The sequence below is a fragment of the Sus scrofa genome, chromosome 1 (genome assembly GCF_000003025.6).
Source record: "Sus scrofa isolate TJ Tabasco breed Duroc chromosome 1, Sscrofa11.1, whole genome shotgun sequence".
NCBI lineage: Eukaryota > Metazoa > Chordata > Mammalia > Artiodactyla > Suidae > Sus > Sus scrofa.
Window position 1 is genome coordinate 44899938 of NC_010443.5, and position 24876 is coordinate 44924813.

Below are 24876 nucleotides of genomic sequence, written 5' to 3' on the forward strand. Positions count from 1 at the left end.
ATACTTATATAACTGAATCATTTTGCTATATAGCAGAAATTAACATTGCAAATCAACTATACTTCAAAAAAGTTTTTTTAAAAACCCACTACATATAAGGTATCCTGCCCATGTCTAGTACATGGTAAACACAAACAAGCAAATAAACTCTAGGCTGGGAGGCCTAAGCCTGGCTGTGTGATTTTGTGTTTCACAATATATTAAGAAAGTTAAAGAGACATTCCCTCCTATTTCTATTTGTTAAGTTTAAAACTCCAAGCCTTAAATAAATGCACTGTATTGCAGTAAAATAACAGAAAAGGAAAAATAATCTCAATTGAAACATGTGAATACCCCACTAATTGCCAAGGCTTGAGATACTAGGATAAATTAGACATGTTCCTGTTATAGAAGAATATGTAAGTCCTAAAATAAAAGCAACATACTACTTTATCAGATAATGCCACCAACAAAATCTTACTGGTGTTAGAAAGGGGATGGAATTTTAATCAGTGAGGACATCTATTTTTGCTCCATTAAGAATATACAATCATAAGAATAAATCAGACACATATAAATGCAATTGTAAAATAACATTTTATTATTTTTAATATAGTGCTATAACATTTCATAATATTGCATACTACTCCAATGTCAGTTTATTCAGTTAGGCAAGAATATCTTCCCCTCATCCCACTTCCCAATCAGAATTTAAAGATGCATTATCCTTTTAAAGCCCTAACTGTACTGGCTCCTAATATGTCACATTTCATAAAACAATGATATGAACTAAAATGAGTAAAAGTTAACAGCAATTACTCTGATTTCACAGTTTCACAAAGCAGCCAGCAGACTGCTAAATTTAGAACAGCAACAAAAATCCACTAAGACTTTGTATTATAATTACTTTTTCCATAATGCTCCTTCTTTAGAGAAGAAAAAATATGAAGGCAAAGGTAATGCTTTGTCTAACAAGTCCTTTTCCAACAAATCAACCTTCATCTGCAAATAGGTTTTACAGTTACCAAAAGATACACTGTTTCTGTGCCAGCGGGTTTTATTACTTTTTATTTTTTTATTTTCCTGTTCTAGTGCTACCAGTAAGTGAACAAAATGACACTAAAAATTAAGTTATAGGAACACCTTTCAAAATAAAACTTACAGTAAAAAAACCAGGTTACTGAGTCAAGTACTCACAAATAGAAAACAAATAAGCATAATTGCATAGATTAGCTGGTAAAAATTCAAATTCAGACAAAAATAAAACACTAAATTTAATTAAAGAATGCAAAGGACTCTTTCAAGTATTTTCTTGATTTTTTTTGCATTAATGTTGCATGTGTTGCCCTTTACAACATGTTTTCTTTCTTTCTTTTTTGGCACAGTTTCTTTCGGGTTTAAATATAATAAATCTTAGGAAAGCAAGTTAAAAAGAGAAATTTTTCTCCACAAGGGTCAGTGAAGATTAATGAAAATAAATTCTGGAGCATTTTAAACAGCACATTTAAAAAGAGTAGTCCTATTAAAAAAAAATTTTAGGAACAAAGTATTTGCTAGTATATAGGTTCAATAAAGTCAACACCATACCAGTCGATGGTCCCAACTCTTGCATATTGCCCCTTACATTCAAATCTAATCAATCACCCAAGTAACAGATCCAATGCATTATACATAATTTTGAATGCTTAAAATATTCTGTACCTAGAGATATAATGCTTATTTCACTGGCAAAACTTTAAAAATCTTCCCCTTAAAGTTCTTCCTCTTATTTCTATTATTTTTCCTTCTATAAGAACTATTTTGTTTGAAAGCCTTGGCTTAGAGATTTATAATGTGACTACGGGGTCCTCAAAATAAAAGCAGGCACAGCTGGTTATTTGTGAATTATGTTGCATTATCAAGTTCACTTGATTAGAAAGAGTGGAATACCCTGTTACCTGATACTTAGAACTATCTGCATCACAAAAAAGCATGTATCTGATAAATTCACCATCAGTTTGGTAATCTTTCATATAACTACCCTGTTCTTTTGAATATATATGTGTATATATATACACACATAATGCAAAAGAAACACTTCTTATACTGAGCTTCATAACTTCTACTACAATAAAAAGGGCACAGATACAGTCCTCTACTTAACAATTTAAAAGAGATTTGGCAGATGTAGTCAGCATTATGGACACCATTTAAACCTGTGTTCTAGAGCTTGTAGGTTTTAAGTGCCTTGCCAAAAGCTTCGTTTCATGATATATAATTTACAGTGTCATACTATTTAAAAGTACTCCTATATACATTTTCTTTTTGTAACATGCCTCTGATTTCCAGCAGAAACATTATAAATGCTATCGTAAATGAAATCTTTCTTTACAGAATAGGCTATGAATCATATCAAAAATGCTTCTAGTTCCCATCTTAAAACTGCAGTAAACTGATTTTTAAATAAGTATTTTAGGTATATAATTGAAAATGTAAATAGCCTGCATATAACTATAAATGAAAAAACTGAATTCAACAGTACCATATATGCTTACAAAACTACAAAGTATAGTACTGTGAAAACATACAGACATACCCATATATATGTATCTATAAATATATATATATATAATTTTTCAATTGAAATTGTTTTTAAAGTTTCACAGTATGAAGAGGTTTTTGCTACTAATACATAAACACATACATTATATGACCAATCTGATACAAATGTAATCTAATACAATGGTTCATAACAAGCAGTAGTATGACCTCGGTATTACCAAAGGGGGAAAAGTCCTAATATGGGTTTCAACCAAATAACCAATATTTCATTAATATCATCCTTTAGTGTCCAAACATTAAGTGCATTTAATAAAATTTAACACATAACCAGGTGATTTCTTCAGTATAATTTTGCCAAATATCTAAGTTCACTATTATACAGAAAATGAAACATTTCAATTACTGCTCTGAAAAATCAGAGAAAGAATTACAGTATTATTGTTGCTATGCAGCCCTACTAGAGATTCATGATGGCATCTCTAACATGGTGCGCTTTAAAATGAGCAGTGAAAAAATAATAAAATTATTTCAAAAATGGTAGCATATTTGGTCAAAATACAAAATATACAATAGCATTTATATGTTAAAAACAAATATTTAAATGTTGAGTAATCATTTTAATGTGTTCAACATGAAGAACAGCTTCTCTCCACAATTGCCACATTTTAACTGATTGTCAGTACAGTATTTCTTCTATGTTTCATAAATAGGTTTTCTGTTGCAACTTTTGTTTTTTTGCAAAGTATAATCTACAGCACAGTGATTTATAATTTAAGGTAAGATCTATTTTCACATTTTAATTTAGATTTTATTCTATTTCATGTTTCTGAAGTTTTTGTTTTATTTTTGCTTCAAGAGGTAGATTTAGTAGAGAATGGGCATGTCAAACTTACTGCCAAAATGCAATTATCAGCAGCTGTACTGCTAATTTATAGTTAACAAGAATGCTAGAAAAATTCAGAACCATTACATAATACTTTATCAAAGGTCTCCTTTTAGGTTTAAATTATTAAATAATCTCATAATGTATTTAACTGTTGACAAGCAGATACAAAAAAACAGACAAAACAATGAAAGACATAAACACAGGAACATCAAAATAAAAACAAAACTGTAAATAAAGGTTGCATCTGAATGGAAATGTTCATTTTGCTTTTTAAAAGTGCATCAACTTCTTTCTTTTTTGTTCTACCAAAAACACCCAAAAAACAAAAAAACGACAAAAAATCAATCAAATATTCCCACTGATATCACAAGGAAGGGGAGTTATCTGAAGCTACCTTTTTTGGCCATTATTTTTCCTTCTACCAAGTTAAAGGTGAAACCCTTCCATTGGTGCTTCCTGCTGCTGAAATACAAACTGTTGTTGGTTTTCATCCACTTGAGGTACAATGCTGGGGTCATCATCTTCTACACCAAAGTAATGTTCAATCAGATCAAAAGCCTTTTGGTAAATCTCCTGATTCTCATGGCTTTGCAGAAATTCAATTTTATCCAGACCTATTAGACATATATACATATAAACAGAATTATTACCCAAATTTCAACATACATTTAAATCAAAATAATGAATCAATAGCATCTGTCCATCCACTGGCAATGGGATTGTTGTTTTTACCTAATTAAAAAATTTTGTACAATTATTAAAGGTTACTTTCCACTTCCAGTAATTACAAAATATTGGCTATATTACCATTGTTGTACAACAAATCCTCGAAGCTATCTCACACCCAACAGTTTGTACCTCCCACTCCCTGATCCCCATACTGCCCCCCACACCCCTCAGGTAACCACTAGTTTGTAGTGTATATATGTGACTCTGCTTGTTTTTTATTATATTCACTAGTTTGTAGCCTTTTTTTTTTTTTTTTTTTTTGTCTTTTTGCCATTTCTTGAGCCGCTCTCGCAGCATATGGAGGTTCCCAGGCTAGGGGTCGAATAGGAGCCATAGCCACCAGCCTAGCCAGAGCCACAGCAATGCAGGATCCGAGCCGCGTCTGTGACCTACACCACAGCTCACGGCAACGCTGATCCTTAACCCACTGAGCGAGGCCAGGGATCAAACTCGCAACCTCATGGCTCCTAGTCAGATTTGTTAACCACTGAGCCACAATGGGAACTTCCTGTAGCATTTTTTAGATTCCACATATAAGTGATACCATAATTTTTATTTAATTTTTGCACATACTAAAAGCCAACACTTAATGACATACTTCAAGATGCACAGGCTGGGGAGCAGGAAGACAATAGACTCCACCCTTCTAATTGTATGATTTTGCCCAAATAAATTAGTTTCCTCTGTACTTTAGCTTCTGAATTTTAAAATGACCGTTTTAGATTATGTAACTCCACAAGTTGTTTGCAGAGGAAGTGTACTAAACGCAAAGCACAAAAAGAGAAAGCGACAAAACAAAAAATAAATTTAAAAATGGGCAAACTAACACATAAATTTTCTCACAGAATAAGCCTAAGGGTATCAGTATGGAATAAATGAATGCCGTTTGCAAACCTAACATAAGCAAAGCCTATTAACTTAAACTGAAAAATCCCATTTTGATAGCATATGGAGAAAGTGCAGAGCTCTATTTTACTGCTTATAAGAAAATAATCTACATATATGTTTGAAGGATGCTGAAAATCTTTCTCACTTAATTACAGATAAACTTCTTTAATTATATTGTTGCAGGAGAGAGAGAAGCAGCAAAGCAGTCATATCTCTATACAATCATGAGTAGCCGCCAAATTCTAGTATAACTTAGGGTAAAAAATAATGACTGTAGTAAGGAAATGTTCTTAAATCAGTGATTAGTATCTTGTATTTATATGATGTCTTAACCAGTGACATTATATAATTTGAAATAAAGGTAAAGTGATCTCCCAGGCTTGGTTGAGGGATCACAAAAGCTTGAATCAATCATATCATACAAAGGTACTTAAGACAGAGAGTAAGTATTTAAAGGAAATACACTGAAAGGAAAAAAATCAACTTAGATTTATTCCTTAGCCTAAAATAAATCCCCTGTGAGTTAAGTTAAATGTTTTAAGAATTCAATCAGAAAAATCTAGCCAATTAAGGAGTTCCCGTCGTGGCGCAGTGCTTAACAAATCCGACTAGGAACCAGGAGGTTGCGGGTTCAGTCCCTGCCCTTGCTCAGTGGGTTGATGATCCGGCATTGCTGTGAGCTGTGGTGTAGGTTGCAGACGCGGCTCGGATCCCGTGTTGCTGTGGCTCTGGCGTAGGCCGGTGGCTACAGCTCTGATTGGACCCCTAGCCTGGGAAACTCCATATGCCGCGGGAGTGGCCCAAGAAATAGCAAAAAAAGACAAAAAAAGGCAAAAAAAAAAAAAAAAAAAAGAAAAATCTAGCCAATTACAAAAAATTCATCAAATCTGTGTGAGGACAATGACTTTGTAAACTTTGAAGGAACAGAAGAGTAGAATGAATCATTTATTAATTATAAATGAACATGGTTTATCTCATTAAGTCAAAAAGGTGAAAAGGAATGGGAAAAAACTCATATTAAACTACAAAATAAAATTAACTCAAATTTTTACAAAAAAAGAGACAAGTTGGTAACTGGACAAAGTACAATAAATATTCAATAGAGATAATGAAATACACTAACACACGGAAAATACAAACCACCTTCCACATGAAATAAAAAAAAAAAACACATAAAAGCAACTTGGTGATACCACTTTACATTGGCTAAACCAGCAAAATCACCAAAACAGGTAAAAGGTTGCCAGTGACACTGTCAAGTAACATGTCTTTAGAAAGCACAATGAGAAAACATACCCAAAGCTTAAAAGTAAGTTTGTGCCCAGGACTCAGGAAATTTATCCCCAAACATTAATTCAACAGAATAAAAATTATATTCAGAAAGATGCTTATTACGGTATATGTAAAGTGGTAACAAGTTAGAAAGAAACTAATGGTCAACTACAAGAATATGGCAAAAACAGAATGTAACATTCTCTTTTTATAATATTATATGGCTATTGCAAATCACAGAAATTATGCAGAAATGCAATTTCTCCATACTGTTAGAAGCAGAACACAAAACTACACATGCACTATAATTATATCAATGTAAAGTATTTGTGCATAAGGACATGTAAAAAGGATGGCAAATAATGAAAAGAAATTGTTAGGATAACAGAATTAAGAGTAGATTTTAAAATATCAAAAATATTATACTGCTTTTACACAAAATATTTTTATAGAACTGGAGGAGGAAAATATCTATGGCAGATAATTAAGAATTGACTAACTCTCAACAAAGTGGGTATACAGTGAATGGACCACAGCATAATAAAGGCCATATATGACAAGCCCACAGGTAACATCCTATTCAACAGTGGAAACCTGAAAGCTTTACCTCAAAGATAAAGCAAGACAAGACTGCTTACTTTCATCACTTTAACTCAACATAGCAATGGAAGTCCTGGCCAGAGCAATTAGGCAATAAAAAGAAAAGTTATCCAATTCAGAAAGGAAGAAGTAAAAATGTTACTATTTGCACATGGCATTCTATATATAGAAAATCAGAGACTCCACCAAAAAAACTGTTATAAATAATCAATAACTTCAGTGAGGACACAGGATACAAAATAAGAATACAAAAATCTGTTGCATTTCTATACACTAATAACAAGCTACCACAAAGAGAAATAAAGAAAACCCTTTTACAACTGCAACAAAAAGAATAAAATGCCTCGGAATAAAGTTAAACAAGGAGGTTCATGAAAAACCTGCACAATGAAAAAACTATGATCAAAAAAATTGAAGCAGACACAAATAAAGAGAAAGACATTTTGTGCTGATGGATTAGAAGAATATTGTTAAAATGTTTGTATTACCCAAAGCAATCTACAGATCCAACATAATTTCTATAAAAATTCCAATGACATTTTTCACAGAAATAGAACAATCTTAAAATTTGTATAGAGCCACAAAGAACCCAAAAAGTGAAATAAATCTTGAAAAAGAACAACAGGGAGTTCTTGTCATGGTGCAGTGGTTAACGAATCTGACCAGGAACCATGAGGATGCAGGTTCAATCCCTGGCCTTGCTCAGTGGGTTAACGATCAGGCGTTGCTGTGAGCTGTGGTGTAGGTTGCAGACGCGGCTCGGATCCTGAGTTGCTGTGGCTCTGGTGTAGGCTGGTGGCTACAGCTCTAATTGGACCCCTCACGTGGGAACCTCCATATGCCACGGGAGCAGCCCTAAAAAAGACAAAAAAAAAAAAGAAAAAGAAAAAGAACAACAAAGCTGGAGGCATCATGTTCCCTGATTATGAAGCTATGATAAAACTGTATGGTACTGGTGTATAAGCACATCAGTGGAAAAGAATAGAGAGCCCAGAAATAAACCTACGCATATATGGTCAAATAATGTGACAAAGGAGCCAAATATATACAATAGGGAAAGGACAGTCTTTTCAATAAATGGTGCTGGGAAAATGATAGGCACATACAAAAGAATGAAAACTAAACCACTATCATACACAACACACAAAAACTAACTCTAAGTGGATTAAAGACTTGAATATAAGATGTGAAACCAGGATTTCCTGCTGTGGCACAATGGGACTGGCGGCATCTTGGGAGTGGTGGGATGTGGGTTCGATCCCTGGCCTGGCACAGTGGGTTAAGGATCCGGTGTTGGTGCAACTGTGGCTTAGGTCTCAAGTGCAGCTCAGACCTGATCCCTGGCCTGAGAACTCCGTATGCCACAGGGCAGCCAAAAAGGAAAAAAAAAAAGTTTGTTGGAGTTCCTTTTGTGGCTCAGTGGTAATGAACCTGACTAGATCCCCTGATGGATGCAGGTTTGATCCCTGGCCCAACTCAGTGGGTTAAGGAACCAGTGTTGCCATGAGCTGTGGTGTAGGTCACAGACATAGCTTGGATCTGGCATTGCGGCTGTGGCATAAGCTGGCAGCTATAGTTCCAACTCAACCCCTACACTGGGAATTTCCATATGCCATGGGTGTGGCCCTTAAAAAAAAAAAAAGACATGAAACCATAAAACCTCTAGAAGAAAACACAGGCTCTTTGGCATTGGTCTTGGTGTTTTTTGCTGTTTTTTGTTTTTTGGATTTTGGATTTGATGCTGAAAGCAAAGGCCACAAAAGCAAAAATAAACAAGTGAGACTACATCAAACATAAACTTCTGCACAGCAAAGGAAAACATCAACAATATGAGTTGAAGTATTTATAGATCATATACTTGGTTAGGGGTTAATATCCAAAATACATAGAGAACTCATACAATTCAATATTTAAAAAAAACCACGGAGTTCCCATTGTGGCTTAGTGGTAACAAACCTGACTAATATCCATGAGGATGTGGGTTTGACCCCTGACCTCATTTAGTGGGTTAAGGATCTAGTGCTGCCCTGGGCTGTGGTGTAGGTCACAGACTCTGCTCAGATCCTGCATTGCTGTGGCTGTGGCACAGGCTGGCAGTTGCAGCTCTGATTCAACCCCTAGCCTGGAACTTCCATATGCTACATCATGTGTGGCCATAAAAAGCAAATAATAATAATAATAATAAAACAGGAGTTCCTGCTGTGGTACAACAGGATTGGCTGTGTCTTGGGAATGCTGGGATGCAGGTCTGACCTTTGGTTAAGGATCCAGCATTGCCTAAGTGGCAACTGCAGCTCAGATCTGATTTCTGGCCCAAGAATTCCATACGCCTTGGGGAGGCCAAAAAATAAAACAAACAAATAAATAAGCAAACAACCCAATTAAAAGATGGGCAGAAGATCTGAAAGGACCTTTTTTTCAAGGGAGATACACAGTTGGCCAAGAGGTACCTGAAAAGATGTTCAACATCATTAATCATCAGGGAAATGCAAATCAAAACCACAATAAGATAATATCTTACAGCCTGTAAAAATGGCCATTATAAAAAAAATGAGATAACAAATGTTATTAGCAAGGATGTGGAAAAAGGGAACCCTGGTGCACTGTTGGTGGGAATGTAAACTGTTGCAATCACTATGGAAAACAGTATGGAGGCTCCTCAAAAAACGAAAAATAGAACTATCATATGATCCAGCAATTCCACTTCAGTGTATTTATCTGAAGAAAATGAAAACACTAACATACCAAAAAATAGGCACCCTCTTGTTTATCTCAGCATTATTTACAATAGCCTAGACATGGAAGCAACCTGAGTGTCCACTGAAGGGTGAATGACTAAAGAAAATGTGGTATAGGAATTCCTGTTGTGGCTCAGTGGTTAATGAATCAGACTAGGAACCATGAGGTTGGGGGTTCGATCCCTGGCCTTGCCAGTGGGTTAAGGATCTGGCGTTGCCATGAACTATGGTGTAGGTCACAGACATGGCTCAGATCCCATGTTGCTGTGGCTCTGGTGTAGGCTGGTGGCTACAGGTCTGATTAGACCCCTAACCTGGGAACTTCCACATGCCGCAGAAGCGGCCCAAGAAATGGCAAAAAGACAAGACAAAAAAATATATATATATACACAATGACATATAATTCAATCATATAAAAGAAGAAAATCTTGGAGTTCCCTGGTGGCTCAGTGGGTTAATGATCCAGTGTTGCCACTGCTGTGGTGTGGGTTTAATCCCTGGACCGGTTACTTCTGTATGCTGCAGGCATGGCTCCTTGACCCCTACCAAAAAAAGTGAACTCTTGCCATGTGCAACAATATGGATGGTCCTTGAGGGAATTGCACTTAGTGAAACCAGTGAGATAAAGACAAATACTATATAATCTCGCTTATATGTGGAATTAAAAAAAAAAAAAAGCTCATATTTACAAAGAACAGATTGGTGCTTGAACAGAGGAGGTAGGGGGTGAATGAGAAAAGCTATAAACTTCCAGTTATAAATAAATAAGCCTTGCAGAGGTAATATACAGTCTCCACAGGCTACAGTTAATACTACCGTATTATATATTTGAAAGCTGCTAAGGGAGTTCCTGTTGTGGCGCAGTGGTTAATGAATCCGACTAGGAACCATGAGGTTGCAGGTACGATCCCTGGCCTTGCTTAATGGGTTAAGGATCCAACACTGCCATGAGCTGTGGTGTAGGTTGCATATGTGGCTCAGATCCCGCGTTGCTGTGGCTCTGGCGTAGGCTGGCAGCTACAGTTCCGATTAGACCCCTAGCCTGGGAACCTCCATATGCCACAGGAGTGGTCCTAGAAAAGGCCGAAAAAAAAGAAGAAAGCTGCTAAGAGAATAAACTTGAAGAGTTCTAGAGTTCCCATCACAAGAGAAAACATTTTGAAACTATATTTAGGTGACATGAACTAGAATTATTATCATCATTTAGCAGTATATACACACATTGAGTAATTATGTTGTACACATTAAACCAATGTAATATGTCACTCATATCTCAATAAAACAACTTACAGTAATTATAAATTCTTAACTGACTACTTACCATATGCTTCTTCAATGAGGGCACAGTATGGATTAACACCTATTCCATTCTGCTTAGATTCTTGTTCACCAAGACGTAAAATATTTTCAAGTCCATTTAAAGCCACTTGGACTATTTTAGAGTCCATAACAGTCAATAGGTCACAAAGTGGTTTAATGCAGCCTAAGGCTACCAAATACCTTTAGAGTAATTAAAAAAAGAAAAGCAGAGGGAAAAACATTAAAAATAAATACTCTTTATAGCAATGACATGAGAATATTCTTCAGTGACATGTTATGTAAACAATTATTCCTATACAATCTCAAACATTAAAAACATTTACATTTTCACTTATACAGGAACCTGAAAATTCTTACTTTCCTATTTTCCTAATTTAACATAATTAGCTATAAATGGTATTACAAATGTTATGAAAATATACATGCAAGCAAAATGGTACTCATGCCTGTTTTTTCATGGTATATAAACACTAAGAAGAGTGGGCTCAAGATTTTTTGGTTTGTTTTTTAAGGTTAGCCTATATAACATGTGGGATCATGTGGAGGTAGGTAGAAATGAGAGAGCAAATCTAAATCAAACTCCAGGAAGTTTTTCTCACAAAAACAACTGTAGCTACTGTTCTAAAACATCTACTGTTTTAGATGCACAGAAGGCTTCTGGGAACAAAACAGGCCATGTTGTAAATAATTTTAATAAAAAATGATTACAAAAATTATTCTGCTCATTTCTTAATGCTTTATGCTTTTCTAGTTGTTACTAGTTCTTTAAAGTAATTGATTTGTTCACTTGGCAAGAAGTCCATACTAAGCATAGAGGTAAAAAACATTTCTGAAGTCAGACTGCATGGCTTCTAGTCCTATTTCTACTCCTTAGTTGTGTGACTGAGTTAACTTCTCATCACCTCAGTTTCCCCATCCTAAAGTGGAAATAATAATAGTACTAAACTGAGAAGGTTGCTGTGAGAATGCCTCAGGCATTCAATAATAGTTTCCATCCCTATAAAAAAATGTACATATCTTCACTGGCGTACTCACTTGTCATATACTATACCATGACTGATCAAATATATTTGTTGAATGAATAACAATTTCATAGAGTTATAAAGCTAAAACAAATAAAATATATGAAAGTATCTGATGCACTGCTGATGCTCAATAATTGAAATAACTTAGCACAACTAGCACTCAGTAAATATTAGTGCTGTGCATGCTGAACATTATCTGAGATCAAGACTTCCATATGCAGAGTTAATGAAATGGTGCAAATGATTAGAAAAATAGTGATCTCAGTTTGGACATTTGATTTATACTAATATATTTAAGGGATAATATGTGGAATAGACACAAAGAAGAAAACAAATTGAAAAAAAATACAACTGTTCATAGGTGAACAAACTGTGGGTCCCAAAGCAGAATAATATTGTTAGAAATGAAAGATCTTATTTTATCCCTGCTTTGTTTTAATGACACAAATTAAATGGAAATACTAATTAAAGCAAAGAACAATGGAAGATAAAAAACAGAGAAAGATGTTATTAAATATAGTGATATGAATCTGAGAGATGATAACAGTAGAAATTAAGGCAATAATAGACAATGATCTGCCTGTAAGCAGATCTCAAAATCCTCTGAGTTGTAAAATGGCATAGCAGTCTGACTTTTTTTATAAATTAAGAAATAAAATATGCATTGGAAAATATTTCCTGAATAGTCACTTCAAGATCCTTCATAAAAGGATCCTTAGAAGATTCTGTAGGAAATCAGGCTTTTACAGAAATGCAAAGTAAAACTTTGCGACAGAGGAAAAAATCATGAAAGCGCAAGATGAAAAGAGACTTAGGAATTAATACTAATAATAAAAATTATGATTACAAATAATAGTGATAATAGCAGCTAACATTAGCAGAGGACTTATGTTTAGACACCGTGGTAAAGCATTTTAAAGTACAAGTTACATTTAATCATCAATATATGACTATAAGGTACTATCCATTATTTAATCCACTTAAGAAATAAAGAAAACTGTGGTTTAAGGAGGCTAAATGACTTTGTAAAGATCACACATCTTTTACTGAAGGAACAGAATTTGAAAGCAGGCTGACTTCAAAGCCCATGTACCTACTATTTATGTTGTTAGTAAAAAAAACAAATAGGAGTTCCCATTGTGGCTCAGCAGTTAACCAACTCAACTCATATCCATGAGGATGCGGGTGTGATTCCTGGCTTTGCTCAGTGCATTAAGGATCCCACCTTGTTGTGAGCTGTGGTGTAGGTCACAAACACCGCTGGGATCCTGCATTGCTGCAGCAGTGGCATAAGCCAGCAGCTACAGCTCTGATTCAACCCCTAGCCTGGGAACCTCCATATGCCACGGGTGCAGCCCTAAAAAAGACAATAATAAATAAATAAACAAATAGTAAAAAATACTTTTTCTCTGAGTGAATGATATAACTAACACTGTCATTTCACATTAGAAATGGCTATAGAACTAACTTCTATAAGCATGTCTTATATTTTCTTATAGAAGTAGTGTTTTAGTTTCATTGACAAATAAAAAATATATATTAGTTCAAATTTTTTTCCATTTACATTTACAAAACAATTTTTAAAAATCTGTTTCACACCTTATCTGTTCTGGAGTGCCTCCTGATGTTGCATTAGTTATAGCCCAAGCTGCTTCTTTCCTGGTACGAAACTCTGCTTTCTGAAGAATCTCAATCAAAACAGGAAAAATATTTGCATCTATAACAGCCTGAGGAGAAAAAATGGTACAGCACAATCAATGCAAATACTATTTTAAAAATATTAAGAAGCAGAGGAATCTTCAAACTCACTGGTTTTAAAATGTCAGGCTTTTTTTTTTTTTTTGTCTTTTTAGGGCCACACCCACAGCATATGGAAGTTCCCAGGCTAGGGGTCCAATCAGAGTTGCAGCTGCAGGCCTTAGCCACAGCTACAGCAATGCACGATTGAACTGTGTCTGGGACCTACACCACCTTTCACAGCTATGCCAGATCCTTAACCCACTGAGTGAGGCCAGGGATGGAACCCACATCCTCTGGATACTAGTCGAGTTTGTTACTGCTGGGCCACGATGGGAACTCCTAAAATGTCAGGCTTTTTGGAAACACCTTTGGAAAAAATTAATGTCCAATCTTTCAACAAACTTTCACATACTTTCTTTTAAGACTAAACAATAAATTAACAGAATATATATACATTTTAAAAATGATAAAGCACAGGCAGACGACTGATCAAAATGGATAATTACTGACTCAAGGAGCTTGATAGAACACTAAGATCATTATTTAAAAGCTTTAAGAAGATCACTGCCTAATTAAATTTAAAGAAATTTAATCCTTTTTAAAAGATTAACCATTATGTCTCAGGCACCATACTGGGCAATTATATATAAAGTTGCCATTCTTCACTAGAATGCCTTCTAGAAGTAAATGCTATTATTTTAGAGGAGGAAAATCCAGTTCTTTAAAACACTTTTCAAGAATCTTCAGTAACTCATTAAAAAAATTCACTGATAAAAAGATGACTTTTGTCCAAAATGACTTCTGAGATTTTCCTGTTTTCTCAGATCTGGAAGATATTTACCTGAATCTGAGCTCTATTTCCAGCAGTGATGTTTGAAACAGTCCAGCAGGCTTCTTTTCTGATTGACTCCTTTGAGCTACTCAATAAGTGTAAGAGACAGGGTAATGCAGAGCAATTCAAAATTACCTGAAACAAAAGTCAAATATGAGAACAAAGTTTTATCAGAAACAATTGCACAAAAGTATATTAATTATTTACAAATACAAAAATCACTCTGGAAAATGAATTAAAGAAAAAAGAAATTACTCTCCATGTAAAATGTTGGCACTTGCTCTCTTCTACCCCCCCAATTTGCTAAAACGTGTTTAATACTGGTGCAGTGAGGTGCCCTGCTCTCAATCCACAAAATCTGCAAATAAGCAGAATACTCTGAGGTGTGCCCTTTAAGTTTACGAATACATTCAAATAAGTTCAACTGATACAACTATTTGAAGAGAGATTTAGTGATTGGTCAGGATCCAACCTTTAAGTTTTATCATTAATAGGAAAAAAAATATATCTATTTCTATCTCAAACAGTTTGCAAGTACCTAATTCTACAAGTATTAAGAAACTTTAATGCATGCAATAAGTCTATTAGTTTTATTAAATAAAAATTACATAAATATTAATTATAAATAAATAGAAATTAAGTAAAAATTAATTTTACCACTCCATTTTTCTTTAGTATAAGCAGGAAATAAGTCCCTTCACATTATTTATTCCATGACAAGATTAATTATGTTCCACTTTCACGATATCCACAATGACTGACATTAAGTTTACTTGGTGAAAAACATATGTAGTAGTGCACCAAAAATTCAGCTGAAAACAGGCATTTTCTTTTAAAGAGCTATTTTAAATTAATAACTATTAATTAGTAAAGATCTACTATTTAATAACTAATTATCTAAATATGACTTTAAAAGATTAAACCTGAAAGAATGTAGGTTAGCATAAAAAGTTTATGAATGGCAAAGGAGAATTTAATGTGTTACACAGAGTTTATGCTTTTATCTTTAAGAAAGATAATTAGTCATATCTGCAGTTAGTCTGACATCACACTTTTTTTTTTTTGATACCTCACCATCTTCTAAGACAGGTAGACAAAGACAGACAGACAGACACACACACACAGTTAGTTACCAATCTGGGAAATGTTTCCTTGCTATCTTTCCTTACACTCCCATAACCTAGGTCTTCAATCTGCATTTCTACCCCACTTCTAACCATTTATAATCCATCACTGTCTCACTAACAGTTTCTTCTCCAGTCAAGTTTAACATCTCCTAAACCTAACTCACACGTCTGCCTCCGTACCTATGGTTGCACAGATTTCTTCTAGTCTTCTGAAATCCTTCTCTACTCTTAAGATTTAGCTTTAGTTCCTACCCCTTTATAGAATCCACAAAAATTTCTCAGCACACCGATCTCTTAAAAATTGTTATAGTATTTACTGACCAGTTGGATCTCAGCAAACATACTACCCTTGGGTAATTGCTTTGTTTCAATATATATTTCCCTCACAATTGAACTGTAAATCCCTCAAGAGCTGAACTCCTATCTTATACTTCTTTACATCGATATAGGTCTAGGATAGCACTTACCTATAAAGGTATCTGAAGTGGATCACTTATTATCAAGAATATGCTTATTGTTCCATTACAGATGCCTATATAATTATGGTAATGCTAACATTTTGATTTAAAATGTAATCAAGTGTTATAAAACATGATAAACTTTGTAAAGTCCATTATGTTACCAATTCATCATACTAAAACTGAACTTACCTGTGTTTGAATATCATTACCAGTCACAATATTACCAACTGCTCTTAATGCAGGTGATACAACTTTATAATCACTGTGCCTAAAAACAATAAAAATATAAACTTAAGTACTATAAAAAATTTATAGAAAATATGCAAAAATTAATACAGAAAACTCTTGCACTCTTTACCTAGAGATCCCATTTGAAAATGTTTTCCTAATTATCTCAGTAATATTTAACAAAGAATCTAATCCAGAATCATGTGTTGCACCCATGTCTCTCCAGTCTCTTTTAACTCAAAACAGTTACTGAGTTTTCCCTTTGATAATCACAACCCAGTTATTTTATTTTGTTCAGTAATAAGACCCAGTCACATGCTTTTGGCTGAGCTATCACAAATGTGATATGCTTTTCACTACATAGTATTGGATGACATATGGCATCTATTTTGTCCATTATTGTGGCACTGAACTCTGGTCACTTAAATAAGATGGTGTCTCCCAAAGTTCTTCACTTTAACATTACTGTTCTTCTCTTTATAATAATATTTTATGATAAAATAATACTTTTAAACTATGTAAAATTCCATTCCTTAACCCACTTTCACACTAGTTTTAGCATCTCTTGATATTTAGTGTCTGAATCATTAATAACTATTAGTATTGTTGCCACTGATGACTTTCTAATACTATTACTTCAACTATGTGCCTTTTCTACCTACTCATCTATCTACTTATTTTAATGTAGACTCATGGATTCCTATTTTATTCAATATATTACGTTACTACAATTTATTTCAATGCTCATATCATCCCAGGCTTAAACAAAAGGAGTCCCTTCAAGGGATCTTCCTTCTGACATTTCTCCATTCTTTGGCCACTCATTACTTTCTGAGTTTATCTTATTTTTTTCTCAGTCCCAGCCCTGGAATTAGTAATTTCTCCAAGAACATGTTACTCTACTTGGTGGACAGCAGTGTTTAAAAACCAAGGTTTGGCGTCCCTGTCGTGGCTCAGCGGTAACAGACCTGACTAGTATCCATGAGGACGGGAGTTTGATCCCTGGCCTTGCTCAGTGGGTTAAGGATCTGGCATTGCCGTGATCTATGGTGTAGGTTGCAGATGTGGCTCGGATCTAGCATTGCTGTGGCTGTGGTGCAGGCCAGTGGCTATAGCTCCAATTCGACACCTAGCCTGGAAATCCCCATATGTCAAAGGTGCAGCCCTAAAAAGACCAAAAAAAAAAAAAAAAGAAGAAGAAGATGAGGAAGCCAAAATATGCTTTTAAAACAAGTTTTCTGATAAGTTTTAAACTTTTTTGTATAGAAAGTCTGTTATTTTTTTAAAAAGGAGCAATAATACCCCAGCAAAGAGAAATATTTTCTTTAATACAAGTAACATACTAAATGTTTTTCAATTCATGGACTTATATACAAATTCATTATTGTAATGAACAAGTAACTATATTATTGATTTTGTGAAAGCAGGAACTGTGTTCCATACAGAATAAATTACACAACACTCTAGCATTTAATGGGCATTCCATAAATACTTGTTGAATTATGTCTCTCCCATTCATGAAGAGATTAAAACTAGTAAAGTTCATCAACAAACTGATTAGTTCCAATAGAGTACATAAGAAACAAATTTAAAGGTCAAATTTTCAGTATGCAGCTATTTGTCAAAGTAGAATTGGCAGCTTTTCAATCCTTCCTGAAGACAATGATTTCTGAGATGTTTACAAGGTCATTACTGTAATTGCTAAACTGAATACACAATCATCTACTTATTAACCATAAATTGTAGTTACATCAAAAGTTCCACCAATCTTCGACAGACTCCAGAATCAATGACTGCTTGAATTTTATCATTAGGTCCATCAGAGAGATATGAAAGGGCCCAACACACATCTGCTAATACATCTGGGTCACTGCTAAACAACAATCGTGACAGCACATTTAAGCAAGGTGAAACCTGGAAGGGAAGAGAGTCAGTACGCAAAGTTTTTCTCTAACTAAAACAAAGGTTTTTTTAGTAAAAGAGTTTCTAGTCAATTTAAAATACAAATTTAATGCTACAAAAATACCAGAGAAATTAAGATAGTCTATTGTTTTAAAATAATGATCATGAAAACCATATATATATACATGAAACTGATGATTACTATTCATCTTATACTAAGATACACGCTAATTTAAAGTTCTTAAAAATAATTAAATATGTATCTGGGATCCTCTGTCTATGTCTAAATCATACCCTCCCCCACTCCCAAAAAAAAAGGTATAACAAAACTGAAGAAGTAAAAATGATTCAATTAGGTGTTTAATATGATCATGGAATATGATCCAATTTAAAGGATCTTCACCTTCGGAGTTCCCATTGTGGCGCAGTGGTTAACGAATCCGACTAGGAACCATGAGGTTGCAGGTTCGATCCCTGGCCTTGCTCAGTGGGTTAAGGATCCAGCGTTGCTGTGAGCTGTGGTGTAGGTCACAGACGCGGCTCGGATCCTGAGCTGCTGTGGCTCTGGCGTAGGCTGGTGGCTATAACTCCAATTGGACCCCTAGCCTGGGAACCTCCATATGCCATGGAAGCAGCCCTAGAAAAAGGCAAAAGACAAAAAAAAAAAAAAAAAAAAAAAAAAAAAAAAACTTAAAAAAAAAGATCCTCACCTTACTTATTACATACACATTACTGGAAAGGAAAAAAAACAAAACAAAACAAAACAAAACAGAAACACAAATCCCATCTTTGAGAAATCCAGTAGACATTTTTAATCCTGACCACAACTGGTGAACTAGAGAAACTGAAATTTGTGGGGTACTGAGCATATAGAAGGTTGAAATGAAGCACTGGATTAGAAACTAGAAAGATTAAGTAAAAGTTACATACTGATTGATTTGAAAACTTCCAGCCCTCTTGCAATTCCCAGCTCCCAGATCTCCAGTGGTTATTTTATTACCTACTGCACATCTCAACCCAATCTATCCACCTTCCAACAGGAGAGTGGAAAGTCTGTCTCTAGAGAAAAAGAATGGTTTTAGGAAACATAATGAAATTTTGACTCCAAGAAAATACCATTTTGCTGCCCAATTATTCTACAATGAAGCCCATTAGACAATGAACCTGGACACCTATCTTCCAGCTTTTCAGTGCCTGCCTCCTAGGCATGTCCAGAGTGGCAAGGATCACCGAATGTATGAAGAGAGCCTCCAGTAGGAAAGAGATCAAGACAAACAAACCATAAATAAAACAGAAATGTAGAAAGAAACTGAGACATCAGAAAGAAGATAGCTTCCAAAATTATAAATCTACCAATAGACAATATGCTGGATCCATAAAAGAACCAAATCCTATATAAAAATGGGCAAAGAACAAAAAAAAATTCTTGAACATATGACCGTGGAAACAGAATTAAAAAAAAAAAGTGAATGATGAAGGAAACTCTCTCACAGAAAACCCCAGAAAATTTACCTAACAAAAGTCTTAATCCCTATTAATGCAACATCACTCTGTAAATCTGGAATGTGTATGTAAAAAAAACCAAAAAGATTCCTAAAGCTAAGGAGATTACATTTTAGAGGAAGAAAGGTTTTCTTTGTTTTTTAATTTTATGGCTGTACCTGTGGCATACGGAAGCTCCTGGCCCAGGGATTGAATTTGAGCCACAGCTGCGACCTACAGTGCAGCTGAAGCAATGCCGGATTCTTTAACCCACTGTGCCAGGCTGTGGTTTAAACCCATACCTCTTCAGCGACATGAGCCATTACAGTCAGAGTCTTAACCCATGTGCCCCATTTGGAACTCCAGAAGAAAGATTTTTTTAAAAAATTTATATATATATATATATATATATATATATGCGCATACACACACACACACATATATAATAAGCACATTTATATTAAAAGGTGCTAAGAAAAAATAGAATAAAATGTATGGGTCAGTGGCTGGGGATAGTGATAAATTTCATGATTAAACATAGCAGTCATGGTAGAGTTCATGCAACAGGTAACTTCTAAGCTAGCACTTACAGGAGATGAGGGAATTAGGTAGATATGAAATAGTGTTGGAAGTCAGTGATTCTCAAAGTGTTGTCCATGGATCCCTGGGGGATTTCTGAAACTTTTATGGGATCTTTAAGAACAAAACTATTTTCATAATTATACTAACACACAGTTGGCCTTTTTCACTTTATTGACATCTGCACTAAAGGTACAAAAGCAACAGTGGGTAAAATTATCAGTACCTTTGCACAAATCAAGGCAGTGGTACCAAAACATATCACAGATCTTTGTATTCACCTCCACACACTTGTAATTAAAAGTGGGGAGGAAGAATTACCTTGAAGAGCAGTAAAAATTACTAATTTTATTAAATCTCAACTCTTGAAAACACGTCTTGTGAATATATTGTGAGATAAAATGGGAAATATATACAAAGTACTTCTGTATACCAAAGTACTATTTTGATCTCCAGGAAAAACACTCACTTGAATTGCAAGCTGAATTAGCTATTTTCCCCCATGGGAATACCGTTTTTACTTAAAAGACTGTTAATCATTATTCAGTCTTAGATATTTAGCAAATGTTCTTTTTGAAAAATAAAGCGAGCTTTTTCACCATCTTAATTCTGTGTATGTGCAAATATTGTCTAGTACATAAAAAATTACTAAAAGAATAAAGTCCTTCAACCTCAAAAAATCTATTATAAGGAAACTTAAAAGTTTATGTAGACAGATTACTCAATTTATGCATTTTACTCATACCTTACTAAAGTTTGGAGGAGGATTTTTCCCTCTACATAAATTTGAGAGAGCCCATACAGCATTTCTGGTGGTTGTAAGTCTGTCTGAATTTGTTAATAACCTGCCGAGAAAAAGAAAAAAGGAGTTGCCAACTTTACACTCATTTGTCCTCTTCAGCTATTTTCTACTGTCATAACATAAAAACTTTCAATACATTTTATAAGGAATTCAGAGCAACCTTGTAAAATAGGAAAAGGGAGTTTTAAAAATTCAAAATATTTCCAGAAACAAAAATAAACATACCACAGCTCTATTTTTAAAAATTTTTAAATATGACCTGAAGAGATTTTTATAAGATATAAAACACATTCAAAATAAAGAGCATCATGGGATACTGACTTACTTATTTCTATATACTTTAAAAAGAGTAATTTTAAGTTTGTTTGTTTTTTTTTTTAACCATGGAAATAATACACTATCCAAATTCAGGAAGTGAGAATACAGGGTTCAAACCTAATAAAGATCAGCTATTGAGAAAGACAATTTTTTTGTTTTGCTTTGAACAGATTGCCTATCTTCACATTTTTATATGCAACCTGCTAGAAGTACAGAGAAGCTAGATTTAAAAAAAAAAAAATTCCTATTTTGGAGTAACATTAGCAAAAATGGTGAAGAAGGGAATTCTAGGAGGCTTATCCTACCCTCAAACACCAAAAATACCCTTACAAACCCCATCAGAATCAATTTTATCAAACTCTCCAAGACAGTAAAAGTTTACCATAACCAAGTAAACTTTTAATCAGGAAGGAGCAGAAATGTGGTAGAAGAGCTTTCTCACAATATAACTTACCTTTGCTCAATCCCCTCCCTAGCTGGAGGCAACCTTGAAGACAAAGGCTGGAGTTGCCACTGTGAGTTCTGGTTCCAAAAGGGGCTATGGAGACTTTGCTTCCAAGAAATTGTTTCTCTGTTTTGACCTGTCTGGGTACTCCCTGAAGGAGTGATGAAGGCTCTTGCCTTTATTTTGCCTAATTGGGAACTCTCTCACCAAGATCAACAGCTGACCTGTCATCAAAAACCATGGAAGGCAGAAGGCAATGATATATTTAAAGTGCTGAATGAAAAAACTGTCAAGTAAGAATCCTATATCCAGAAAAATTACCCTTCAAAAATGAAGTAAAAGGTTCCCAGAACAACAAAAACAAAAACTGAGGAAATTCCATCACTAGCAGATCTGCTTTATAAGAGTAACTAAAATAACTAAAACATACTGAAATAAAAGGACAATGAAAAATAACTCAAGACCGTATGAAGAAATAAAGAACACTGCTAAAAATAACCACATAGGTAAATAAATATAAAGGGGAATATTGGAGTGCCTGTGTGGCTCAGTGGTAACGACCCCGACTAGTATCCATGAGATACAGGTTCAATCCCCAGCCTTGCTCAGTGGGTTAAGGATCTGGCATTGCCATGAGCTGTGCTGTGAGTCACAGATGCATCTTGGATCCTTTGTTGCTGTGGCTATGGCATAGGCTGACAGCTGCAGCTCTGATTTGACCCCTAGCCTGGGAGCTTCCATGTGTCATGAGAGCAGCACTGAAAAGACCAAAAAAGGGGGGGGAAATATTATTTTATTTTTGATTTGTAATTTCCCTTTTTTTCTATAATAGATTTAAAAGACACAAATAAAGAGCAATAAATACAGATATATGTTAATAGGCATACAATATATAATAATGTAATTTGTAACAACAGTAAGTTAGAATGGGTAGGACAGAGATGTAGAGGAGCAGGGTTTTTGTATAATATTGAGATTAAATTGGTAAAAATTCAAGCAAAGTTGTTGTAAGTTTAAGATGTTAACTGTACTCCTTAAATTAACCATTAAGATTATAACTAAAAAATACACTAAAAAGGAAATGAGAAGGGAGTCAATAGAGTGTATTGCCCCCCACCAAAATCAGTTAAACACAAAAGGTAATAAGGAAGGAATTGAGGAACAAAAAAGATTTAATACATAAGACATATAGAAAACAACAAAATGGCAGAAGTACTTTCTTATTAGTATTTAAATTGAATGTAAATGGATTAAACTCTTGAATTAGAATTAAAAGGCAGTGACTGGCAGAATGTATAAAAATAAAAACAAATAAAGAATAATCCATGAGCCATCTATAATACACTTTAGAAGACACTCATTTTCAATTCAAAGACACAAGCAGAAAACAACAACAACAACAAAAAAAAAAAAAACAAAGACACAAGTAGGTTGAAAGTAAAAGGCTAGAAGAAATATTCCATGCAAATAATAACCCAAAGAGAGCCAGTGGAGATATACTAATATAGAAAAACAGACTTAAGTAAAAAACTGTTTAAGAGACAAAAAAAATAACATTACATATTGATAAGAAAGATAATCCATCATGAAGTCTTAACACTTATAAACTTGTAAGACCTAGCAAGAGAGTAAAATATACAAAGCAAAAACTGGCAAAAGTGAAGGGAGAAATAGAAAGCTGTACAATCACAGAGACTTCAATATAGTTTTCAATAATGGAACACTTAGCTAGAAGATCAACAAGATAACACTAGACTTCGACAACATTATAAACCAACTAAATATAACAGGCACCTATACAACACGCCACTCATTAAAAGAAGAATATATATTCTTCTCAAGTGCACATGGAACATTCTCCAAGATACACCATATGTTAGATCACAAAGCAAGTATGATAAATTTTCAAAGGCTGAAACCATACAAAGTATCTTTGAGCACAACAGAATGAAACCAAAAATCACTAAAAGAAGGAAAACTGGAAAATTCAAAAATATGTGGAAATTAACCAATGGCTCAAAAAAATTCTCAATTAGGAAATACTTTTAAATGAAAATGAAAACATAGCATGCTAAAACATACAGAATGCAGTGAAAACTTAGGGAAAATTATAGCTGAAAACCTTTGCATTAAAAAAGATCTCAAATCAGTAACATAAACTTCCATCTTAATTAAGAAACCAAAAAATTTAGAGCAAACTAAACTGACATCTAGCAGAAGGAAGGGAACAATAAAAAGCAAAAGCAGAAGTAAATGAAGTAGAGAATAGAAAATCACTAGAGAAAATGAACTAAATCAAAAGTTGATTCCTTGAAAGAAAAGTCAACAAAATCAACAAACCCTTACCTAGACTGACAAGGTAAAAGACTTAAATTAGGAATGAATGATTACTACTTATCTTTCAGAAATAAAAATAATCATAAGAGAATACTATGAATAACTAACTGTAAGCCAAGTGGATAACACCAAAGAAATGAACAATTTCTCAGAAACACATAAACCAGCAAACTGACTCAAGAAGAAATAGAAAAGCTAAAGAGACATGTAACAATTAAAGATACTGAACCAGTCATCAAAAACCTCCCAATAAAGAAAAAAGTCCAGCATGAGATGGCTTCACTGGTAAATTCTAGGAAACATTAAAGAATTAAATACTTCTCAAACTCTTCCAGGAAATAAAATAAAACTCCTAACTCATTTTATGAGGCCAGGATTACCCTGAAACTAAAGCCAAAGACATCTGAAGTATATATTTATACTCCTAATAGATACACATGAAAAATCTTCAACTAATTCTAGGAAACTAAATCCACAAACACAACAGAAGGATTATACACTATGAACTATCCCAGAAATGCAAAGATAATTAAGTACATAAATATCAAACAAAATAACACACTACATTAACAGCATGAAGGAAATAAAATGAGACCATGTCAACTGATGCATAAAAAGCATTTAACAGATCCTAACACCATTCAT

General features: G+C 34.2%; 1 protein-coding gene across 3 annotated transcripts in view; it reads right to left on the reverse strand.

Moving 5' to 3' along the window:
* The window catches only part of KPNA5 (karyopherin subunit alpha 5), a 40725-nt gene continuing 16406 nt past the window's right edge, over positions 558-24876 (reverse strand). For all 3 annotated transcript variants that reach the window (XM_001925212.7, XM_005654392.3, XM_005654393.3), the window contains exons 8-14: positions 21075-21174; positions 18117-18280; positions 16328-16406; positions 14560-14685; positions 13578-13705; positions 10955-11133; positions 558-4020 (exon numbers count right to left, since the gene is read on the reverse strand). In XM_001925212.7, coding sequence (XP_001925247.4) covers positions 3833-4020; positions 10955-11133; positions 13578-13705; positions 14560-14685; positions 16328-16406; positions 18117-18280; positions 21075-21174 — 964 coding nt within the window. In that variant the 3' untranslated portion in view covers positions 558-3832. The remainder of the gene's footprint in view (positions 4021-10954; positions 11134-13577; positions 13706-14559; positions 14686-16327; positions 16407-18116; positions 18281-21074; positions 21175-24876) is intronic.